This window comes from Rhea pennata, chromosome 1 (assembly GCF_028389875.1).
Source record: "Rhea pennata isolate bPtePen1 chromosome 1, bPtePen1.pri, whole genome shotgun sequence".
Classification (NCBI taxonomy): Eukaryota; Metazoa; Chordata; class Aves; order Rheiformes; family Rheidae; genus Rhea; species Rhea pennata.
Window position 1 is genome coordinate 17,481,026 of NC_084663.1, and position 22,445 is coordinate 17,503,470.

General features: G+C 36.5%; 1 protein-coding gene across 3 annotated transcripts in view; it reads left to right on the top strand.

The window, feature by feature from the left end:
- Positions 1-22,445, top strand: part of TBC1D22A (TBC1 domain family member 22A) — a 186,731-nt gene that overhangs the window by 38,242 nt on the left and 126,044 nt on the right. For all 3 annotated transcript variants that reach the window (XM_062582762.1, XM_062582772.1, XM_062582782.1), the window contains exons 6-8: positions 1,670-1,798; positions 2,820-2,882; positions 13,788-13,902. In XM_062582762.1, the coding sequence (XP_062438746.1) occupies positions 1,670-1,798; positions 2,820-2,882; positions 13,788-13,902 (307 nt within the window). The remainder of the gene's footprint in view (positions 1-1,669; positions 1,799-2,819; positions 2,883-13,787; positions 13,903-22,445) is intronic.

Sequence of the window (22,445 nt, forward strand, 5' to 3'; positions counted from 1 at the left end):
GTTAGACTAATCCCTAGCCTCCCCTTCAGAAATCCAGAGTACTGATTCATTTCTCATGAAATGAAGGAGAAACATTAAGGATTTTGACTAACATTTTTGCTTGCAATTTGTTTAGGACAGAACAAGCCAATTGCTTTGGTACAAAAATGTATAGCGTATTATTAGTTGCTTGCACTGTTATGGGTCATTGTGTAATTGCAAACAAGTGCTGCACTTCTAGTATCAAAATTTATAATGTTATGAGGACTTTTATTTTTTGTTGAGAATACTGACATGATAACTTTGCTTTCTCTGTTGCATTATTTCCCATTGGTATGACAATAGCCATTATTGTGGAAGGAAAGCTGAATAATAAATAATATGATTCTTAAATTTTTATATCATCTTCTTGATGGCCACACATATTTTTAAAGCCATCTATGTTTAGAATATTTCTTCTTAGTAATTTTTCAGGGCCTTCATGTATGCAAATTATGGATTTGATATAAATTAACTTTCTTTTTTTGTGTTGTTTTGGGATATTGGTAATATCCCAATTAGCTGAAACCAGCCTGCTTATGAGAAAGCATTAAGTGTTTCTGAACTGTTCAGGAAACTTTTTAGTAGCCAGTTATGTGAATAATGATGTCTAAAAATACATATTTTTAATATGTAATGCTTTTATATAATACCTGAACATTTAGTAACATTCGTAATGCTTGCTTTCATAAAATGCTAAAATGATAACATCAGCTTGTTGTTTTTAGATAGAAGATAGCCTGTGATCCCCAAAGTAGGGATCATACTGGACATAGGAAGAAAACGGGAATGGATTTTTGTGGAAGAATGAGATCTTTGCTATGTGTGGATATGATTCCATGAAGAACAAATAAGATGCCTTTTGTACTTAAAGAACAATGCATAACCCCATCTATCTGATGTTCGATTTTCTTAGCGTTCTTATACCTAGTGGAAAGTATAATATAATTTGCTTTTGAGAAACAATTAAGGAGACGTATAGCTATTATGTTTAAAAGATTAGTCACTGGTGCTGTTGAGCCTTTTTCTATGATGAACCCTGTAATAATCTGTTGAGATGCAGTGAAAGTTTGATATTACTATTATTTTTTTCTCTTTGAAACAGTGAAATAAAATAGCTAGACTATTTTTCAAGTTTTTGAGGAAATACTTCATTGCATTATGATTTTAACCATATTCTAATGTGTATCGTTCCTAATCTAAGGCATCTGAGATAGCATATATTTTGTTTAAAATTGAAAGAAATTTCTCAAAGAAGGACCACATGGGAAAGTAGCAAATAATGAACCCTTATTGAACCCTTATGTATTATAGTTTCCTGTACTTACTTATTTTGAGCTTTTTTTTCTTTTGGGGGAGGGGGGGAGAGGATGGAAAGGCAAACATAGTATTTTGATCATAAATTTCTTTTTAAAGGTGAAAAATAAATGTAAAACCTTTTATTAAAAAAACTTTTCATTTTAGTAAGGTATTGGTATCTGACTTTGGTATTCAGTTTGAATGATAACAGATTTGCTAAAGGATTATTTAGATCCGTGTAGGACTGCATCATACTGAATCAGTTCGTTAGCTTTCATGTCCCATATAACTGTATGCTAACTGTGCTTCTTGTAAGGCGGAGTAATATCTTTTTCATTTGACTGTTTTTCAGGGTTATCTTCCTGCAAATGTGGACCGAAGGGAAAGCACTTTACAAAGAAAACGTAAAGAATATTTTGTATTTGTTGAACAATACTATGATTCCAGAAATGATGAAAGTCACCAAGATACCTACAGACAGGTACTACACCTATTGAAATTACTTTACTTACATTAAATCTGTTAAAGAACTTCAAACCTTCCCCCTGCACTCCTCTTCACTCAAACCCCCTCTGTTAAGTTTCCTATTGTTCATCTCTCATATATTTAATCTTAATAGGCAATCATCTATGCTTTCAGTAGGCAATCCTCATAATTTATTTCCCTCCCTTTATATTAAATATAAATATATATAAATATATTAAAGTATTTTAAATTTGAGACCAAAGCATTTATCTTCTGTATTTTGAAGTTTTAATGTCAAGATTTTGTCATGGCATGCATGCTGCCATACTAGTGTTTTCTATTTAAAGACATGTAGTAGGGTTTTCAAAGCACCCATCTCAAGCTCAGGCTCTCCTTCAAATGGTTGAGAGGGCAGTACAGGGGAAGAGTAATAGTAACTGTTTCCTACTGGCTGCATAGTTTTGCTGACGTTGAAACTGGGTATGATGTTCCACAGATACCAGTATGTCAGACTTGATTCCCTAGATAATCGGATAACTTTTCTTTGAGTTTTTTATTAGAATGAATAATTTGTATCACTTATTGTAGAGTAAGCAATTGACAGTAAGCTTTCTTTAGGATAAAAGAAGTAGAGATCTCTCTTCTACTTCAAGCTTGATCTTTAGTAGTAACAGTGTTTGTGACAGTGTCAATTGAAAATTTTTTTACATGCACCTAGTAATATGTCTTTAGATGTAATTACTGTGAAGTAATGGATGGATCTTGCTAGAGGGATTACAGTTTGCAAACCCTCAAAAAAGATATAAGGATCTTTGTGTGAAAGGAAATAGTATTCTTTTATTATTATTTTGTTGTAGATTAATGGCTTCAATATTTGGCTCTACATTTTGAAGTAATGTAAATTCATCTTATTCCTAAAGCAAGGATACAATAAGATTATAACCATGAACCTGGAAGACCATAGGACTGTTTAAACTGTTTGTTTAAGAAGTATACTGTTGGTTCCTTTTACAGTATTCTTCTTTCTGTTTGATTAGATTCATATAGATATCCCACGTATGAGTCCTGAAGTTTTAAGACTTCAGCCCAAGGTAACAGAGGTAAGAATGATACCTAAATAATAATTTATTTAGATAACTCATTTTAATAATGAATCTGATATCACAGTGTTGATTATTAATTAATTTGACAGCTGTTGCCAATTTGAATTGAGAACTAGTCTAAAAAAAGACTAGAAAGTGAGGATATATAAATGCAGGATATGAATAACAATGAAGACTGGAGTGGTAATTGGAGAGACATCTCATTAATCTTCTCCATTGAATCTGTCAGATTCTTCTCCTGTTTTGTGCCTTTGAATCTCTTTACTTTTTCACTTTTTGTATATTTTATTAATAATGTATTTGGGAGTAATTTAGAGCAGAGTTCCTATGGTTCTGTGTATTGGCAAAATCACTCAAAGTCTGGAAGTTTTTATTATAGAATATTCCCCTTGGAAGTGCTTTTTTTTTTTTTTTTTTTTTTTTTGTGTGCATAGCACGATTAGTTTGTGTTTCTTATTTGATTTTTACTTTTCATCTTAATTTTCTTGTCATACTCCCCTATTAAATCTTCTTTGTACTTTTTATATAATGAATACAGTATTTAAATTCTTACACTGCCATAATGAGGTTAGAATGATTAATTCCAAATGTCATATATGTTAATTGAATTAGAATCTGTATTTTTGGACTGTAATGGCATCCCACAAGAACTTCTTTTGGAGTCTTGCTGTTCAACGTAACTAGTGAGAACCCTAAACAGTTGATGAGGTATGGAGTCTAGTCAGAGGCCTGTGGCTAGCGGAGTTCCCCAGGGCTCAGGACTGGGTCCCCTTCTGTTCAACTTCTTCATCAGTGACCTGGATGAAGGGACAGAGTGCCTCCTCAGCAAGTTTGCTGAGGATACCAACCTGGGAGGAGTGGCTGATGCAGCTGAGGGCTGTGCTGCCATTCAGAGAGACCTGGACAGGCTGGACAGCTGGGCAGAGAGGAACCTCCTGAAGTTCAACAAGGGCAAGTACAGTCCTGCACCTACGGAGGGAATAACCCCAGGCACGGGGTAGGGGCTGAGCTTCTGGAGAGCAGCTCTGCAGAGAAGGACCTGGGAGTGCTGGTGGATGACAAGTTGACCACGAGCCAGCAATGTGCCCTTGTGGCCAAGAAGGCCAGTGGTCTCCTGGGGTGCATTGGGAAGAGTGTTGCCAGCAGGTCGAGGGAGGTGATCCTGCCCCTCTACTCAGCCCTGGGGAGGCCTCATCTCGAGTCCTGCATCCAGTTCTGGGCTCCCCACTCCAACAGAGACATGGAGCTACTGCAGAGAGTCCAGTGTACGGCTACAAAGATGATCAGAGGGCTGGAGCACCTGCCCCTATGAGGAACGGCTGCGAGAGCTGGGCCTCTTCAGCCTGGGGAAGAGACGACTGAGGGGGGATCTTACCAATGTGTTGATCAGATCAAAGTACCTGAAGGGAGGGTGTCAAGGGGACGGGGACAAACTCTTTTCGGTTGTCCCACGTGACAGGACAAGAGGCAATGGGCAGAAACTGAAGCACAGGAAGTTCCGCCTGAACGTGAGGGGGAATTTCTTCCCTGTGAGAGTGACGGACCACTGGGACAGGTTGCCCGGAGAGGTTGCGGAGTCTCCTTCTCTGGAGATCTTCAAGGCCTGCCTGGATGCAACCCTGTCTAACATGCTCTCGGTGACTCTTCTTGAGCAGGGGGGTTGGACTAGATGATCTCCAGAGGTCCCTTCCAACCTCAACCATTCTCTGATTCTGTGAAATGACTTGGAACTGAATTGAATTGTGAAGTGACAAAATTCACTGACTGTACCAAGTTATTGGGGTCATTTAACATTCAGGTTGACTGAGAATAATCACAAGAGGTGTTCATAAAACTCAGGGACAGGGTGACAAACTTTCAGAAGAAATTCAGTACAGAGAGATGTGGAGTGATGTGAATAACAAGGAAAAAAAACAGAGCTAATACAGGGAGAGGCACTGCTGCATTAGCTATTGTTCAGAGGAGAGCTCTTGGGCAGATAGTACTGTCTTGCTCAGTAGCAATCAGAAAACAAACAATATTAAAATAATTAAGTTGCAATAGAGAACAAATCAGAAAACATAGTTAAGCTACTTTACGAATCTCCTGTGCACCTGTGTTTTGAATACTATGTACTGTTGTGGATTCTCAGTCTCCAAAGGATAAAATAAAACTAGAAAAGGTGTACAAATGAGGGTTATGAAGACAAGCAGAAGTATATCTTGGCTTTGATTCAAGGAACAGTTAAACAGATACACATTTTCCAGTAAAGAAAAAAAAGTGGAAGACATGAGAGGAAGGAGGGATGAGAGGAAGACGTTGTTAAAGGTCTGTGAAATCATTATTTGAGTGAAAAAGGTGAGCAGTGGGCCTTATGAAATTATCAAGATGAGGGTCAGAAGTCGTGAAATGTTACCTCATACAATGTGTCCTGTGGCTGTGAACCTTATTCCTTTAATCTTAAAGGTATCCAAGTGGTATTTCAGGGAACTTTTTCAGTGAAGTAAATGTTAAGATAATTGAAATTTTTATTCCTAATAATAACTTTTTGCTAATGTCAATTGCAGCATATTGATGTCCTTCAGAAATTCAAGATTCTAATTATAAAAAAAACTATAGCAAGGGGATAAAAAGAGTGAAAAATAGTACTGGTAACTAAAACTTACAGAAACTTATACAGAAAGTCTAATGAAAAACTCACTGTTCAAAGACTTTACGAAACGATGGAAATGACTGATAGATTAATATTATTCTAATGAGCTTACTTTCTAAAGTGCTTACTTTTAAAGAAATTAGATATATAAAATGTACAATACAGAGTGGTTAGGAAGTCGACACAATATCAAAATACAGTATTTTCATAGATCTAAGTAAAAAATACATTCTCTGGTCTTTATTACTAATTTTCATTTTTTATTTGTAATGTAGTTTTTCTGGTTTGAATCTTGCCTAAGCTACTAATAACTTTACATTGTATTACAATTCTTACATAATATATCTGAAACAGTTTCTTTACATAATTAATTTTATCATTAATAGTAGCTACTACAAAAAAGCTTTTGCCAGCTGTCTTCATCTGCACTGGAATTTTTGAAAATTCTTTAAAATAAATTTTCATAATATAATAAATCCATTTTTAGAATTTTATCTGTATTGCCAGAGGTATTTTGAAATATGCAGGCATATGTATTAAGAGATAACCATGTGTATCAAATTAAGACAGCAATAAGAGTAGAACTACATACTAGTGAAGGAACAAACACAGCTGGAGGAGGAGCAGAAGTAGAGTACAATCAGGAAGAAAACTGTTAAGTTATGTTTTTTAGGAATGAGGGAGCTGAAAAGATAGTAAATAACTGTGACATCATCAATCAAGTCATCAATCGGAAAGGTATTTTAGCTTAGATTTTTCTATCATTGACTGATAAATAAATAATAGTTTGGGTATGGTAGTATGGGTTCAAGACATTAATGAAAGACCAGTTTCTGTGTTGTAGCTAGAAATGAACCAAGAAATGAAATATGACAGAATCTTTGAAATACACTACAAATGTTTCCTTTCTCATAGAAGTATCAGCAGTAGTCTCTTAATTATAAAGATTTATTTGAATTAAGCATAAAGGCTTTTTATTTTTTTACACGTCCTTGCATTGCATGATTAAACTGTTCTCAGGATTTCAATGAAGTTCATATCTGTAGTTAACACTTAAAGCTGTGGTTCAGATATATAATGATTTTTCTTTCTTTCTCTCTCTTTTTTTTTTAAGCTTTTACTTGGGGGAAAAATACCCCAAAATGATGTTTATCTTTTTCTTTATTTCATTGAAGGAACTTGTCTAAAAAAAAAAAATTTTGTGTGCACTGCTGTTTTAGGAGAAGATTAATTACATGAAGTGTTTCTTTGAAAATGACTACTAGGCAATATATTATTTCTAAATTGCTTAAGCAAGTTTAAAACAACTTTGAAATACAATTTTCAGATAAACATCTTTCTGCAGTATATACTGAATGTCCTTTCTTTTAATCAAATTAATTGGATGAGAATTCAAGTAACATGATTTGTAAAAAATAAATAAACAAATAAATAAATAAAAATCCCTAAAGAAAGTTATTGGAGAATATTTTGAAGTAATGAAGTAAAAAAATGAGGTGTACTTAGCTTTTGTGGCTGAGTCCATTTTCCATTCGGTAGTGTCAGTATCTTGAGGTTAGAAATGGAAACCTGTAGGAGTTGAGACTAGTTTTGTTTTCTGTTTATTTGAGTATGCATAAGGTAGGTTTCTAATGTGCTTTTCTAATGCTTTTGTATGACTGACTGCTCTTAGGAGATAGGTAACGTTTTTACTAAGTCTTTGGAAAAGGTAGCAAGAGCCTAGATGCAAATTTGAGTGTAGATGGTAGGAACACAACAGTTACATTTACCAGGGATATTTAACAGCACATTTAGTGTTACACTTCTAATTTTATATTGATAATTAATGAATATCTGGCTCAAGTTTTCCAACATTAAGTGACCATTTTTTAAAAATATTCAGTGTGTATGGTAGGAACATACATTTTGAGATGATGTTGAATTTGAGGTAAAGGATGATTATAGTCTCTTTTTGTTTGAATGAATGATGTAGTGCTAAGGAGTTTATATGTGAATTTTGAGAGTATTTTAATGCAAAAAGTTATTGCAATACTATTTTTATTAGCAGTCATATTCAAGAGGGGTTTTTTGTGGTTGAGTTGTATCTGGAAATAGGCTGTTTTAATGAAACTGTTGACAGTTAACTTCACTAGGAGACACTACTAGAATAAAACACTTTAATTACTCCAAAACAATAATAAGAAAACAGGAAATACTGTATGTCAGTACCTATGTAGGTAACTTACTATGAAGTAAAATTCTATATATCAATAGAACTTCAATAGCTAACATTTTTCAGTAAAGATTGAATTGGAAGGCAATTTCAGTTGATTTTGTGTGCTTATTAAACATGTGGAATTATTCAAGGCTTTTCCTTTTGTTGTCTTTCGGCAGGTAACAACATTGCTTAGGTAGCATATTCTTTTAAATGTAGGTTATTGAGGTCTCATTTACAATTTTTTTTTAAATAAAATTATAGAGTTGCTTTTATTTCTAGTCTTTTGTTTAAACTTGTCCAGAGGTGTGCTTTTCTAATGTTTAAATGGTTGTGTGTGTCTTAGAAGCGCATATGTACTTCACTCTTAGAATGACATCATGTATTTGAAATCCACGCTTTCTAGAAACTGTGATAATTCTCTCAAGTGACATAAAATTACTAAAGCTGGAAGATGATCCAATTTTGTGTTAAGGAGCTCCTTAACTTCATTTATTGGAAGAAGTGTACAGGCTGATACATAGAATAGAATCATAGAATCAGTAAGGTTGGAAGGGACCTCTGGAGATCATCTAGTCCAACCTCCCTGCTCAAGCAGGGTCACCTTTTCTTCCTTCGGTGAGTTGGTGGGAAAGAAAAGGAGAAAAAAACTTGAAATAAGATGTGACAGTAGGGGATTGGCCCAGATGATCTCCAGAGATCCCAGCTATTCTGTGATTCTATTGAAAAAGAGGAAAGTAGAAGTGCATTTTAATAACATTCTGTTAGTTGGAAGTGGGTAAACTCAAGATGCAGAAGAATGTGAAACGGGTATATAGCAGCAGCCAGTGGGATAAAGCAAAGTCTAGGAATTACAAGTTGGAAAGAAGCTGTCCAGAAGGTTGGAGTGCGCTGTGTGTGGACCTATATCTGTCTCTCCCTTTCTTCTCTGTCTGATCTTGCTGGGGAGCCAAGATACGATTTTGCTTCACAACATCTTATGGAGAAGATTTTGTGCTAGAAGGATCATTACATCCAACTTTTCCCATACTCCTCCTTCTACCTCTATGGGTTTTTGAGCCCTTACCCTAGCACAGCCGAATTCCTTATCCTCCCAAGAATCACCATATTCCTATGGTGACAGGCCACAGGAAAAGAAGCCTTGTTCTGTTGTGCTCAGGCCTCTCCCCGTTCTGGGGGGAGGGAAGATGTTGCTGGTCCCAGATGAGGAAAAATCACTCTCCCTTTTCTAAGAAGAGATGGGAAGAGCTAAAGAAGCTACAGGGATTTTAGAGTGGGTTCCAACCAGGTTTCAAAAGGTGGCATGTGCAAGGTTAGTGTGGATGTTCTGATAGGTTTTGCACTGACTAGATTTTCTTACTGTAGGAATCTAGAATAATGGTACTGCTGTAGTATTAGTATTGCCCATGGCCACTGGAAAGAATGTAGAAGGAAACTGAGGAGGAGATTGTAGGTGATAGAACTGGAAATAAATGCTGTTTGAGAGTCTAGGAAACATAATAATTTTATTAATTCTAGTGGAAAGCCTTTTGGGAGCAGAGGAAGACACCACTAAGAACAGATGCAAAAGTCCTTTAACCTCTGAAATAGTAACATTTGGAAACTGATGTCAAAAGACATTGTTAGATTCAAAAACCTATTTTCTTATCTGTTCTTGGAATTTAATTTTCAGGAATAAAATGCTTCTGTTTAGGAAAAGTTGCTTTGAATTTGACATTGTGGAAATAACTCATTATTATGTGTTCCTTTTCAAGTAAGTTTTAAATATATATTTTTATGGGAGTTGTATAGATCCTGAAAAAAGAAAAGTTGAAGTGAAGATGTAAAGAGTTAGGAATAAATACTGGCCCCCAAAGAAAAGGGGAGAGGTGTTGGAGGTCTTCCCATATCAAGCTCAGACAAGTCTGTTGAAGTTATCTACTATAAATATCTTATTATAAAACTGTAAGTTTAAATCAAATAAATTTGATTAGTCAAGTTGGAATAGTCTGTAATTTATTGTTAATTTGTATGTTGTCTGTTGTTCAGATAGGTAGTATTTAACATGTATGTCTGGATCATGAGAGAAGTGATTTCAAGGAAACAGCGTGTGATTGAAAAATAAGTTAAAATTGTCCCTGCCTCTTTCTTTTGTTAGTAATAAAAGACAAACAAAAGCTAAGTGAAGCTTTTGTTATGAAAGTTTGGGGGATTTTGGAGTTCTCTTGAGGTGGCAAATCCAACAGGTATTCAAAATCCATATTTAAACTTAATTCTTTTTTTTATGTATATGAATAAAGTTCTTACTGTATGAGAGTTGAATTCAAAGGAGAATAATTGATTGGTAATGACATCTCATGAGATATAGCAGTTCATACCAGAAAAGTAATTCTAGTTTCTGTTGCTAGTTTAGAAATCAAGATAGAAGCCTTTTGGGAAAGTGACCATTTAATGACTACTATTTGAACACAGTGTTGAGTGCTGTATGGAAACTTAAATCAGTCTACCTTTCAAGTATTCAGTGGTTTTTTTTTTTTTTTTTTTTTTTTGATACATATCAGTAAATTAAACTTTATGAAAATGAGTAGGAAATGGAAAATGCTATTCCAGTGCAAATTAGTTGAATTTCTGGTTAGATGCATTTGAGGATACTAAATCTGGTATGCCGGTTACTAAGTGATCCTTACCACTCAAAAGGGGAAAAAAAAGTCACGCTTTAGTTTTCACACATAGATTTCTAAAATACTTTGAAATCTGTGGGCATTTCAGTTTGCAGTACAAATTATGAATATTACCAGATTCTGAGGAAAGGGGAAGTTAATGCAAATATGACTTGAGACAAGCTGTCTTCAAAAAGAGCACTATTTTTAAAAAATCTTCTTTTTATAAAGGGTATTTTGATTGCTGTAATTCATTGTACTAATTTCTTTCATTTGTGTCGATGTGCATATTTTTATTGCCTGTTCAACCCATTTTTCAAAACTCCATTAGATAGGATTTTTAGACTAATGCCTAATAATATTGCTGCATTCAGCAGCTGGTCTTCAGTTTTTTACAGAATCACAGAATGGTTAAGGTTGGAAGGGACCTCTGGAGATCATCTAGTCCAACCTCCCTGCTCAAGAAGGGTCACCGAGAGCATGTTAGACAGGGTTGCATCCAGGCAGGCCTTGAAGATCTCCAGAGAAGGAGACTCCACAACCTCTCCGGTTGTGGAGCCAGTGCTCCATCACTCTCCCAGGGAAGAAATTCCCCCTCACGGTCAGGCAGAACTTCCTGTGCTTCAGTTTCTGCCCATTGCCTCTTGTCCTGTCACGTGGGACAACTGAAAAGAGTTTGTCCCCGTCCCCTTGACACCCTCCCTTCAGGTACTTAAACACATTGATCAGATCCCCCCTCAGTCGTCTCTTCCCCAGGCTAAAGAGACCCAGCTCTTGCAGCCGTTCCTCATAGGGGCAGGTGCTCCAGCCCTCTGATCATCTTTGTAGCCGTACACTGGACTCTCTGCAGTAGCTCCATGTCTCTGTTGGAGTGGGGAGCCCAGAACTGGACGCGGGACTAGGGATGAGGCCTCCCCAGGGCTGAGTAGAGGGGCAGGATCACCTCCCTTGACCAGCTGGCAACACTCTTCCCAATGCACCCCAGGAGACCACTGGCCTTCTTGGCCACAAGGGCACATTGCTGGCTCGTGGTCAACTTGTCATCCACCAGCACTCCCAGGTCCTTCTCTGCAGAGCTGCTTTCCAGCAGGTCAGCCCTCAGCCTGTGCTGGTTTGTGTGGTTATTCCTCCCTAAGTGCAGGACTTTTAAATCATATATACTTGGCATTTGTTTTAAAGACACTTATTTGCACTTGTAGCAGGTTAAACACATGTACATGAAGTTAAACACAGAGAATGCTAACATTGGTAATACTGAAAAAAATAGTTAAACTGAAGGTAGCAGCGGACAGAAGCAGGAAGAATACTTAACTAACCTAGATAGATCTGCAGTTTTCCAATAATGGTAAAAGTTTCAGAATAAACAACTCTTATTTCTTAAAATACAATTGCATAAAATGGAAAAACAAGCTGTGAACTTACACAAGATAAGCAGAAGTTAGGGTCTTTATCATTGTAGTTGCTAGACATTGAGATCCTAGTGGCCTTGATCAGTAGAGCTTGATGTTTTTATGTTTAATATACTAAGTGAAAAAAGTTATACTAGTAGTATACTACTACTATAATAGTAGAAGTTACAGCTGAAGAAACAAGAATCTCTGGCTGATGGGAGCAGGAGACTTTTTTGGGGGGAATGTGCTAAATTAATCTTTCCTGTACTGGCTAATCCTGGCCTCAAAACTGAAAGTATGCTAATGCTAGTTAACTGAATCTTAATGCCACATGCCACTTGGTGTCTTCAGCTGTATGGTGCTCAACACAATTCTCAATGTGGATGAGACCATTTAAAAACAGTTATTTTAAGTGTAGCTGTAGTGAACCAGACCCAAGCTGCATAAAAGGCTGTGTTTCTGTGCCCACCAAAGCTTTGCATCCTGATTGTTGTTCACCTTCTCTGTTGCTCCCGAGCATTTTCTGCAGTCTGCTTTTGTGCATGACAGGGAACCATTAACTTGAAGATTAAGGAAAATCGATTCTCCAGAGAAGCTCTGTTGGAGAGTAGGTACTGAACAGGTACTGATATTTAGGGTTTGTCTTTGAGGTAAAAAGTTAAATGTACTCCAGCTTCAACCAGCTCACATGTAAGCCTGTGATGGGACTCGCAGGCACCCAGATTTACGAGTCTCATCTGCCTGGAACTTTCCTTACTTGAAGATGACTATAAAACGGTTCTTAAACTGAAGAATAAGTTTTATTTAAATGTAAATTAGAATAAATAACTTCTTAAGCCAAGGAAAATTTGAGATTGAATAGAAATAAACCAGGCTTCATAAATTAAACTCATCTCTATCTTGTCCTTTTAGGATTGATCTAGGCTTGCTTGAAGCCTGAGCATTCGCTGACTTTTAGGGTTGCAAGCAAGCTCTAATGCCTCTCCTTGGGGTCCTTGCAAATGCTCTCTCCGTTTATAACTTCTGAGACCTGCCCTTAACAGTGTGATAGGCCTTTAGTCTCATGAGAGGTTTTTCCTCTGCTCTGCTTGCCTGTCCCTGTGTTCTGGCAGCTTCTCAGGCAGATCTGCCAGATAAGGAGTGAGCTTTCTTTTTTTCTGAAGATTATACCTGATCAAGTAAGGCAACTCAGGCAAGCCACATACCACCTTTGACTTTCGTTTTCAGCTTTCTAAAGGCATATAGCGATTTCAAAAATAAATAGTTACGAATAAACATAATGTGTCACAGATCCAGATTGTGTTGATATTAAGTTCAGTGATTCCCCTACCCTGTATTCTTCTCATACTGTGCTTCCCATACTCAGATTGTATAGGTTGTGGCCTCAGGAGTTTTGGCAGATCCTAAGCAAGTTACTGTTCAAAGGATTCAGGGAATAAAGGTTTATATGGTTAAGTGATATGTGAGAAGGTTACCGTATTTCTACGTTTCCTGGTTTTCAGATGTTTTATTAGTCATACATGCTTCTGAAGTCTAAAACCTCACACTGCAGTATTAGGCAAGCTTAACTATTAATGACTTTCTTGGGCACGCTATTTAAAAAAACTAGTCTATATAAAGCCCTTTGTCCTGTTATCTAGGAAGAATATGTACTACGTTGATAAAATACTTCTTTCGAAGAAGTAAGGGGTCATGAAAATACCATTTAATCTTCCTCTCTCTGGAGAAAAGAGGAATTTTATCATATTGGAAAAACTCCAGGGAATAAAGTGCTACTTCTTGTAGCTAGTGTAATTGAATTATATACAACGTTGATTTTTAAAGTGTGCAAATACCCTGAAAATGCTTTCTTTTAAATAACTGAGAAACTTAATTAACATTGGCAGTTAATTATGAAAACCAGTGTTCATTTAGGCTTCTGTATGCATACTTTTGTACTACTAATTGTATATATTAAATTTGTCCTTGTATACTTTTCAAGTGCCTTTTGTAAAATACGGTCGCTATTTGATAAATGGCCTGATAGTTTCTTTAACTCTTTTTCAGATCTTTGAACGAATTTTGTTTATCTGGGCTATACGTCATCCAGCCAGTGGATATGTTCAGGGCATAAATGATCTTGTTACTCCTTTTTTTGTAGTCTTCGTTTGTGAATATATAGGTAAGATTTGTTTTAACATTGAATTATGAATTGGTAATGGCTTTAGAACAGCATCTGCATTTTAATATGAATAACAATTTGGATTAGCTAATCAGTGCACAATTCAATATATGAATTTTATTACAAATTTTTATAATTATAAATCTCTATAATTCTCTTAAATAGCTCTCCAATATGTACTGATAAGTAATCAGATTTTAATAGTCTGAAGAATTTAGGAATTTTTTAGATCTTTGTTAAAAAAAAACAAAAAAAAAAAAAGAAAGAAAAAAAGCCTTTGTAGAAGCTGCAGACAGAATTTCACATCTGACAAAGGTGAAAGCTGGGGAAACAGAGACAATCTAGTCTTTGCTTCCATTTTATGATTTCTAAACTGCGTATCTAGTTTAAGAAGTGCCCTCTACCGTTCCTGATGCTTTCTTTTTCATATGAGGTTTCATTCTCCCTTCCTTTCCCTTCTCCAATTCATCTGCCTGTATGATGAGGTAAAATTGTATGTATGGAATAACCTGATGGTAAGGAGAGAGGAAAAAAAAAGGGGAGGGAGCCCTTCCCCCCTCTTTTCCCCCAAAACTACCACCTCCAAAATAAGGAAATATTATAAATGAATGGGGGGAGGGGAATTAAGGAAGAGAGAACCTATTAAACCAGATCTGTGGCCAAACAGATTGCAACCTGAAATCAGGGCTTGAATATTGAGGCAACAGTAACTAAAATTCTCTGGGTAAGAACTTTGCTTTTCTGAGGCTCATACTACTAATATGAAACAGTTGTATTTCTACTGAGTTTGTGGACTTTTTTGCAGTTATCTGTTTTTGCAGTCCTTTATTTGGGAAACTTGACTGATTAAATATCCAGTCTCATATGAGAATATCATTCGTATTTTAAATTTATAGCTTAATATCTAAGTCTTAGTGAACATTAAGAATGTGGTTAATCGAGGACTGCATTCTGCAAATTCAGTATGTCCAAATACATTTGTATAACTTTTTTTTTTTTTAATTTGCTGTGATTGCATATTACATTCCTTAAGGCCAAATACTAAAAAAAGCTAACTTCTGTTTCTAAACTAGTTGTTCACTACAGATGTAAACCAGTGCTGTGAGACAAAAGAGTAATTATTAAATTCTATACTGTTTTCTTGTGCTTTCTACGTGTACTGAAAAGTCATTAATAATTTGGTTATAACAGTATAGATATGAAAGGTAGGGTTAACAGTAAAATGACAATGCTAATCTGACTCGAATTAAAACCGTTTTCCTTGCATTTTTGTATGTCAGTATGTCATATGCATATAGAATGAATATGCATGTCATATGTAAACTTGAGCAATAGGTTTTCTTACTTCTTCAGCAAGGCTATATGTAGTAGGTTCTTAATTTTCCACCTTCTATATGTGAGATACTCATTGATGTCTTAATCTAGATAGATTAGATTTAAAGGAGGGCAGATTATCCTTGACTGAATGAAAGACTATTCATTTACTCATTTGCACTGGCAACTTTGCTCCTTCTTTGTTTCACAGGAGGACATTTTATTGCTAAGCAACTAGTGAGAACTACTGCTGGTTACTCCCTAATCATCTCTTAAGGAGGGTAGAGGCCTTCTACTCAAAGTACTTGTGATTTCTGCCTTTTACTTCCTCATTTGACAGATAATGAAAATGTTCTTAATGATCCTAGAACAGTAGGACCTCTAGTAGACTTTAGGGTTGTTAATTGAAATAAGTTCAAATGAGATGTGATTAGAGAATTGATATTCCATGTTAAATAGACCATTTAATTAATATGGTAAATAAGTTTGTCTTTACCACCAACTTACATTTAGAGACCTTGGTGATTGCTAATATATTTGTCAGCTTGTCAGTATTTTCGTGTCAGAGAACTTAGTTTTTTCCTGAAGTGTCCAGTGAAGAGGGACAAAGTGTGTTTTTTTTTTTTTTTTTTTTTTTTTTAAGAAATCATAAACAATATTTGCCAGTGAAAATAAATAAATCTCAGGAAACTGTATTCTAAAAGTCATATAAGGGCTAAAATGTATATAATGAAAATAATATCAAACTGAAAATACTACTTGTATATAGTAACAGTCCTGGCTAAATGCTAATGCACCAGTTATTCTCTGCAGTGATATATAAAAACATTCAAAGATCTGTCTTTAAATACCTTTTTAATTTGAGTCTTTCTAGTATAATTCAAGTTAACACTGAGCGATGTATTCAAGTTACTATGAATGACAGCATGTATTTTACTTAAATTTCAAACGATAACATAGAAAATTCACGGAGCACATTGAATATTTTGAGGATTGTAATAAGATTGTAGAAGTCTTCAAAACTGAGAGTAAGAAATGTGCTCAAATATCATAGTTTGCGTGTTTCCTAGGGAAATATTTAAGCTATATAATGTATTTAATATTTACCCAGTAATACTTTGAGAAGAAAAGAGACGTCCCAAAGGATTATTTAAGATTTTGTATGTTCATTAATAGAAGATCTGTGTTGACTAGGTCGTCTCATGGTATACCCTAACAATGTTTACAGACAGGGAATGGATAACTTTCTTGTCTAATATCTTTTTTTTTTTTTTTTTTTTTTCATTTAAATCTGAATGTTAGAAATAAGGTTCATGGATCTTCTTATAACAACCAAAGTCACAGTTGTTTTCATGGTTTAGTCTGGGTTGAGGTACCTAATTTTAGCATATAGGTTTGTTCGTTCTGAATAGTTTGAATGACTGAATATGGGAATTGAATGTTTTGAGTTGAGAGCACTCTTTCAGCCTTCCCAGCTGCGTAAGTATGATGAAATGTAATTTGTTAATATCTCATTAGTTCCCCACTCAACAATAAAAGCAAGAATACTGGAACATTTTCAGTAAGATTGGATTTTGTTGTCAAAACCAAGCCGAGAGGTACAAATGAGATTAAAGAGTCTTTCAGAGGGGGACTGGCCTCTGTTGGAATAGTGTAGATTAAGATTCCTTGTTTAAATTAGGAAAAGGAGGAACTTAAACCTTAGGATTTTAGTCTGAGGTTTTCAGGTATGTCAATCTCTAAATTTTTTTTCCTTGAAAACTGTTTGTACGTTTATCCTGACATTCTGACGTAATATAGCAACTTCTTTGGAATTTCAAATATTAGTGGTATGGGAAGACTTTTATCCTTACTCCCAGCCTCCCACATGACATAAGAGAATTATAGCATATGTTTTAAGAACAAATGCTAATTACTGTCAGGGCAGTTTTCCTGAAAGCTCTGTGTCTTCATGTTATATTGATTTACGTTAAAATGAATCTTGTCTGTGTGGATGTAATTCTGAAGGCGTTTTTGCAAATGAGATAAAATATGCTGTGTGACTACTCATTGAGTTAATGTGGACAAGGAAAATTTTGCTCTGGATTGCCAAGTTCTATTTGCAGCTGCCACCAGTGGCTCTCTGTACACCTTCCAGTCGATCTGAGTTCCTGTTGATCTACATCAGTTCTGAATATTAAATTGTGCTGCACAAATACTTGGGATTTCTGACTCATGGAGTCAGCTCTGTTGTACTACATTTAACATTGTTGCATTTCAGTGATTCGCTGGGCCTTGTGTGTATACCTGAACCACACAGAGGACCCAGATTTACTCATCATCTAGTGAGGAAAAAAAACTTGAGTGAAATGCTATTATGGTAAGAATGCATGTCTTAACACATAACATTGTAAAAGGGATGAGTGTGTGAGACAACTCTGAGGCCCCTGGCAGTGTAGAATCAAGAGGAAATCTGTATAGTAGAGAATCAGCATAAAATAGACACTGATGTAGCTCTTTATCACTTTATTATGGATAAAGAGCATGAAGAAAATGAGGCTGTTGCAGGCTGAAATAGTGATGAAGATCTTGTCTACAGTCTTCTTGAAACAGAGGAGCCTGAGACAATTTAAGGATGCTTATAAGAATACATGACCTGAAATCTTTGGAAAGAGGGGCCTTACCCTTGTAAGTATTTTTCTTGTGATCTTAAATACTTTTGTAGGAGGTGTTACATATCTATTAGTGTTTTTTATTTTTTTTTAATCAGTACTGGCATGATGGTTGGACTTTGAATTCCAGGCCCAAATCTTAGTGGGCTTGGGATTGGATTTAGTTCCAGAACAGTATTACTATGAGAATGTGAAGTTTCTTTAGCCTCAGAAAAGTCATCATCTGCCTATAGCTCCCTCACTTACCTTTTCTCTCTTAACTATTACAGGAAATCATCCTGTTTTTAAAATAAGATTTTTGTACTGGTTATTACCTTCCTTTCTTCCTTCCTTTTCAGCATATCTTAAACAAACAATTAAATTTAAAACCTTTTAATCTACTTTTATTGTAGTTTGGTGGATGTTGTAACTAAAACTATGGTGTTCATAATATAGTTAGTGTTTCACAGTATTGTATCACGTCTGTATCTGAGGTAATTCCTTAGCCTTTATTTATTGATTATGAACAGATGCCATTTCAGTTGAGAATTATTTTTTTTCAAGGAAAAAAATCTGTAATTTTTAAGCTGTCAATATGTCTGTTTAAAATGTGCATGAAGCTGAATTTCTGAATGATGAGGAAGTAAGCACAGAGGATAAAGGAGATTAATTCAGTGCTCCAGACATTAGAGAATTTTGTTTGTAACTACAGAGCTAGAATGTAAAATTTTGTTTAACATTCGTTATTTTCTCCATGTGATTGGAGACTAAAAATCATTCTTGCTCTCTTCAGGAAAGAAATATGGGAAAAACTCACAAGGTAGCATTCAGGATACGAGGGACCTTGTGTGTTTGAAAAATGAAAAAAGTTTATTTGCAGATTTTATATGTTCTTGAACTTTTCTGATAGAAAATTTTTAGAATTACACTGCATAACAAGCTGCCACTGTTTTAATGCTTTTTTTGTTCAAATATATGCATATTTGTACAAAAGACAGTATTAAAATGCTTTTATTTACACATTTTAAATGATTTATGAAGCTTATACAGATTACATCTATATAAAAGCACTATGAAATATGAAATGTAATTGATGTTTTAACATTTCTTGCAATTTGCTAAAATTATTAAGAAAATTTTTCCTCATTGTTTTTAAATCAATGGAAAATTTGCATGAAAACCTGCTCAGAATATTTTAAATCACTCTTGTGATATGAAAATTCACTGTTGTAAATTCCATTTAATCACATTAGACCTCCTATATTTAATATAAATCTCAATAACACAGTTTCAACATACGAAAGTATATTGTAGAGGTTTTTGATAATTTCCATGACATTTTGTAGAACTATCCAAGATGTTCAATGAAATTTAAAAGAATTTTCATAAAAATGAAAATTTTATGAAGTGCTTCTTTGAGAAATATTACCGTCTGACTTCTTTTTTTGTGAGCAAAGAATAATGAAAAAGAGGAAAGTGTGGGATTATCTGAGATTGTTTTTGACGTAGGTTCATGAAGGACTACTGATTAGTTGCTTGATTCTTGATAATTCCTAATTTTTTAGTAATTGCAAAATTATATGAAATATTACACTCATAAATGTTTTAAATCATTCTCTTATCGCATGAGAAGTCATGCAATGATTAGTCCTTTATATATAATGAATTTTGCCTGGACTTCTCACATTATTCAGTAAATGCTTTAGATATAAGAAAATAAAATTAATTCTCACTTCAGCATTGAAACTTGAAGTAACCCTTCTGAAGTTCATACACGCCATTCTTTAATTCACAACTTCTTTTTCATTCAGCTGTTCAAGTATTTTGAGGTATTGTGAAGTATAAATGTGTTTCTTACAGGTAAACTAAATTGTGTCTAAGGAGATAAAAATATTGACCTGAATTTTAGTGGTTATAAGAAATATTTCAAAGTGATCATCTGGATTATATTTTAAAAATGTTGATTTGTTCTTATGTCTCACTTAAGAAAAATGAACCATACACAAAATTTGAGTAATTTTCTTATTTAGTATATAATACATTTTTTCAGACTTAATTGGGCAAAGAATATTACTTCTTTACATGCTTGTATTCGCTATAGCCAAGTAGGAGAATCCTTGTGAAAGTAACTAGCTGTAAACTGTTTGTCAGCTGGCTGTTTGCCATAAAATACTGTTGTGTTGAGGATCAGATATAAAAACAGTATCTGTTGTAGACTTTGCAAACAGCGAGTACAAGGATAATTTGAGTCACACTCTGAGGACAACTCCTGCTTAGTTTGTAGAGGGTTAGGGAATGAGAAGAGCATGAAAAGGGGCAGACACCTCTTCTGTCTTGCGAGAGAGCTGATTATGGGTGGACTAATTAACAGTAAATGTTTTAAATTTTTAATCCTTTGATTGTTATATTTTGATTATTTTTTTTTTTAAAATTTACCTGGAAAATCTCATTGTTGTAACTTTCAGCAAGAGTTGTTAGAATATTAATTTCTTTTAATTGCAATTTTTTCCTGTAGTTGAATATTTGGTTCTGGCTTATAATTGTATAATTTCCATTAAGGACACATTACTCTTTTCACTGTAGTTATATAGGTAAAAGCCCTAGTGTGAGTATAGTTGAACATTACACGGGTTTGCACTTTTGTCTGTGGCTTGCTTGTGAAAGTTTATTCCATACTTTTTTTTCCCAAGTTGCTTAACCTGCCATGAGTCAGTGATGTCATTTTGTATCAAATATAGAATCATAGAATCAGTAAGGTTGGAAGGGACCTCTGGAGATCATCTAGTCCAACCCCCCTGCTCAAGCAGGGTCACCGAGAGCATGTTAGACAGGGCTGCATCCAGGCAGGCTTTGAATATCTCCAGAGAAGGAGACTCCACAACCTCTCTGGGCAACCTGTCCCAGTGGTCCGTCACTCTCACAGGGAAGAAATTCCCCCTCACGGTCAGGCGGAACTTCCTGTGCTTCAGTTTCTGCCCATTGCCTCTTGTCCTGTCACGTGGGACAACTGAAAAGAGTTTGTCCCCGTCCCCTTGACACCCTCCCTTCAGGTACTTATACACACTGATCAGATCCCCCCTCAGTCGTCTCTTCCCCAGGCTAAAGAGGCCCAGCTCTCGCAGCCGTTCCTCATAGGGGCAGGTGCTCCAGCCCTCTGATCATCTTCGTAGCTGTACGCTGGACTCTGCAGTAGCTCCATGTCTCTGTTGGAGTGGGGAGCCCAGAACTGGATGCAGGACTCGAGATGAGGCCTCCCCAGGGCTGAGTAGAGGGGCAGGATCACCTCCCTCGACCTGCTGGCAACACTCTTCCCAATGCACCCCAGGAGACCACTGGCCTTCTTGGCCACAAGGGCACATTGCTGGCTCGTGGTCAACTTGTCATCCACCAGCACTCCCAGGTCCTTCTCTGCAGAGCTGCTCTCCAGAAGCTCAGACCCCAGCTTGTCCTGGTGCCTAGGGTTATTCCTTCCTAGGTGCAGGACCCTGCACTTGCCCTTGTTGAACTTCAGGAAATTCCTCTCCGCCCAGCTGTCCAGCCTGTCCAGGTTTCTCTGAATGGCAGCACAGCCCTCAGCTGCATCAGCCACTCCTCCCAGGTTGGTATCCTCAGCAAACTTGCTGAGGAGGCACTCTGTCCCTTCATCCAGGTCATTGATGAATAAGTTGAACAGGATGGGACCCAGTCCTGAGCCCTGGGGAGCTCCACTAGCCACAGGTCTCCAACTAGACTCTGTGCCACTGATGATGACCCTCTGAGCTCTGCCTTTCAGCCAGTTCTCAATCCACTTCACTGTCCGCTCATCTAGGCTGCACTTCCTGAGCTTACCTAGGAGGATGTTATGGGAGACAGGGTAAAAGGCCTGGCTGAAGTCAAGGTACACAATGTCCACTGCTCTCCCCTCATCTACCCAGCCAGTCATTCCATCACAGAAGGCTATCATATTGGTTAAGCAGGATTTCCCCTTGGTGAATCCATGCTGGCTACTCCTGATCACATTCTTTTCCTCCATATGTCTGGAGACAGCATCCAGAATGAGCTGTTCCATCACCTTTCCAAGGATGGAGGTGAGACTGACTGACCTACAGTTCCCTGGGTCCTCCTTCTTGTGCTTCTTGAAGACTGGAGTGACATTGGCTTTCTTTCAGTCCTCAGGCACCTCTCCAGTTGCCAGGACCTTTCAAAGATGATGGAGAGTGGCTTGGCAACAACATCTGCCAGCTCCCTCAGTACCCATGGGTGCATCCCATCCGGGCCCATGGATTTTTGGATGTCTAGCCTGCTCAGCAGGTCTCTAATCCTTTCCTCCTAAACCAAAGGAAAATCTTCCCTCTTTCAGACTTTCTCCCTCACATCCAGGCTACAGGATTCATGAGGGCTGCCCTTAGCACTGAAGAGCGAAGCAAAGAAGGCATTCAGTAATTCTGCCTTCTCTGTATCCCTTGTCAGCAGGGCCCCTGCCCCATTCAGGAGCGGGCCCACATTTTCCCCAGTGCTCCTCTTGCTGCTGATGTATTTGAAGAAGCCCTTCCTGTTGTCCTTGACATCCCTTGCCAGACTCAATTCCTACTGGGCCTTAGCCTTCCCTCGCAGCATCTC